The sequence below is a fragment of the Orycteropus afer genome, unplaced genomic scaffold, assembly GCF_000298275.1.
Source record: "Orycteropus afer afer isolate SDZICR_OR568_19922 unplaced genomic scaffold, OryAfe1.0 scaffold00126, whole genome shotgun sequence".
NCBI classification, from domain to species: Eukaryota; Metazoa; Chordata; class Mammalia; order Tubulidentata; family Orycteropodidae; genus Orycteropus; species Orycteropus afer.
In genome coordinates this window covers 5,120,730-5,124,007 of record NW_006921713.1, presented here as the reverse complement: position 1 = coordinate 5,124,007, position 3,278 = coordinate 5,120,730, and the positions used below count along the sequence as shown (strand labels likewise).

At 37.0% G+C, this 3,278-nt stretch overlaps 1 protein-coding gene across 1 annotated transcript in view; it reads left to right on the top strand.

Moving 5' to 3' along the window:
* The window catches only part of PTPRO (protein tyrosine phosphatase receptor type O), a 159,440-nt gene that overhangs the window by 68,647 nt on the left and 87,515 nt on the right, over positions 1–3,278 (top strand). Inside the window, exon 11 of the mRNA XM_042781480.1 lies at positions 2,252–2,403. Within this exon, the coding sequence (XP_042637414.1) occupies positions 2,252–2,403 (152 nt within the window). The remainder of the gene's footprint in view (positions 1–2,251; positions 2,404–3,278) is intronic.

Genomic DNA, 3,278 nt, shown 5'->3' with positions numbered 1-3,278 from the left:
GGTGGCTGCGATGATGGGCTCAAGTATAGCAGGGATTGTGGGGCTGGCGCGGGATCGGGCAGTGTTTGGTTCTGCTGTGCATGGGGTTGCTATGAGTCGGAAACAAGTCGATGGCACTTAACAACAACAACAACAGTCCCTGTGCATTTGCATCTTTAAAAATGTTCTCACTAGAATTTAAATATGGTGAGAAAATATCATTTGAAGAAAAATGCATACATATATATGTATATGCATACACATTTTATATGATAAATGAAACCGATTAAGAACCCAAGGTTATTTTCCTTTATTAGAATATTCTGAAACATGAAATGAATTTCTATTAACTTGCTAGGTGCATTGTTTATATTTCAAGATTTTGTCAGACACTAGAAATGCTATTCCTATTTTACATAAAACAGAAATGTGTTTTTTACTTATGTATTACAGTAAATAATTGTCCTTTAAATCAGTTTGCCATGAATCTTTGTTATGAATTTTAGCAATATATTAAAGAACATATTTTTTATAATTTAAAGAAATTTTCCTCCAAATATTTTAGTTGATTGTGTGTGGTGTATCAGAATGGAACACTTGCTTCTTTTCATGCCAACTTGTTGTTAGGTGTCATCGAGTCTGTTCCAACTCACAGTGACTCCATATACAACAGCAAAATATGCCCCGTCCCGCACCACCCTCACATCATTGCTGTGCTTGAGCCCGTTGTTGCAGCCACTGTTGTCAATCCATCTCTTTGAGCATCTTCCTCTTTTTTGCTGACCTTCTATTTTACCAAGCAGGATGTCCTTCTCCAAGGACTGGTCTCTCTTGACAAGCTGTCCAAAGAATGTGAGATGAAGTCTCATTATGATCACTTCTAAGGAGCATTCTGGCTGCACATCCTCCAAGACAGATTTGTTCTTTCTTCTGGCAGTCCGTGCTATATGCCACATTCTTCATCAATACCATAATACAAAGGCATCAATTCTTCTTTGGTCTTCCTTATTCAACTGTCCAGCTTTTGCATGCATATGAGGTGGTTGAAAATAGTACTTTAAATTCAACTGTGTATTTGTTTTTTCCTTCCGATGAGTGGCTGGTGGGTTTGAACCACCAGCCTTCTGGTAGCAGTCAAGTGCCTTAAGCAATCTACTTTGGTAGTGATACTGCCTTGGAAACCCAAGAAGGGGTAGCTGTGGGTCGGTTCCGAATCAATGGCAGTGAGTTGAGTTTTGTTGATTTGTTTCTTAAAACTTTCAGAATTATCAGTAACTTTAGAAAATAACACCCTTTAAGAGCACGTTTTATAAAGCCTGTGGTTAATTCTCCCCAATTAGCAAATTTTTGGTTCAGTTGTATAATAACATGAAAAAAATTAATAAACTCAATGTTAAATTTAATTTCATGACATGATTAAAAAAAAAAAAAAGCCATTTACTTCCTACTTGTTTCAGCAACATGTATTAAGAACCTACATTCTGAAAAGCATTTTGCTAAGCATTGTTAATTTTTATTGTTGGAAATAACATTCATCTTCTGTCCTACTAATAGTGGCTCCATCCTTCTAACATTTTAACCTCCAAAAACAAAAATAAACAAACTCACTGCCATCGAGTTGATTTGACTCATGGCGACCCCTCCTTAGGTTTCTGAGGCAGTATCACTACAGAAGTAGATTGCCCAATCTTCCTTCTGAGGAATGGCTGGTGGGCTTGAACTGCCAGCCTTCTAGTTAGCTGTCAAATGCCTTAGGCACTATGCCACCAGAGCTCCTAACTATACCTATTAGAAGGCTAATATCAAAATACCAGAGAAAGGAATTGGAATCACGTAGAACAAAAAGTGTCCTTTATTCCCATAAATTTCTTCGTTGAACTTCAATGAGAGATGTTTGCTAAGACCCCAAGGTTTCTAACATTGCTTAACTTTACCAATGCCTATAAATATTAATTGATACAACAGGAATTCCCAAACAAGTGAACATTTAAAAAACCTTGTAATAGTGAAATTTGCATAGTAGTTCTTGATATCTCCAGATACAGAGGGATCTGGCTGACTTGTGTCTGAGATGTGGTCCCATGTAACAAGTCCCCACTTGTACCATTAACTTTCAGTATGTTGCTGAGAGGTCCTAAAGGGCCCAGGATGATCATGTGGATGTGAATTTCAATTTTCTAAATTAACTGTATATGAGATTTAAGCTCCATTGGTAAGTATTTTTATTATTTTTAGTCCATTATACTAACTTGTGCCTCTTTCTTCCTTGTAGCCCCAGTGGCTCCAGAAATCACTTCTGTGGAATATTTTAACAGTCTGTTATACATCAGTTGGACATATGGGGATGATACAACTGACCTCTCCCATTCTAGAATGCTACACTGGATGGTTGTGGCAGAAGGAAGGAAGAAAATTAAAAAGAGTGTATGTTTCTTCAAATTCCAATGTTGGGCATCTGTATTACTTTCCTGTGACTGCTGTAAAAAGTGACCACAAACTGGGTAGCTTAAACAACAGAAATAGAAGTCTGAAACCAGAGTGTCAGCAAAGCCATGATCCCTCCAGAGACTCTAGGAGAGAATCCGTTCCTTGCCTCTCTCAGGAATTCCTTGGTGTATAGCCACATCACTCTAATATCTGCCTTCATCTTCACATCACTTTCTCCTTTTCTTATAAGGACACTTCTCATTGGATTTAGTGCCCACAGATAACCCAGGATGATCTCATCACAAGATCTTTACCTTCATTATATATGAAAACACCCTTTTTTTTCCCCTAAGTAATTTCACATTCTCAGATTCCAGAGATTAGGACACTGTCCTATATTTCAGGGAAGACACCATCCCACCCACTAACAGTCTGAACATTTATTTGTCTGGACAAATAAAAAAAGATCAGATTAATATTGAAAAAAAAATTAACCACATATTTATTAAGACACTAAACAAAAGTTTGTGTACCGGGTAGCATTATTTTAGGCTCTGGAGATGAAACAATGAACAAAAATTAAATTCTTCCTTATGGAGCTTACCTTTTAATCTATAATAGTTTAAATTTAAACAACATAAAAAATTACAAGTGATGATTTGAGTTTTTTCTTCATGATGCAAATATTTTCCAGAAATTTTAAGTTAATGTATTTCACTATTTTCTCCATATATCACCAATACCTAAATACTGGGTGCATTGTTGTTGTTGTTGTTGTTATGTGCCGTCAAGTCGGCCCCGACTCATAGCGACCCCTCCTTGGGTTTCCGAGGCAGTATCACTACGGAAGTAGGATTGCCCAACCTTCCTTC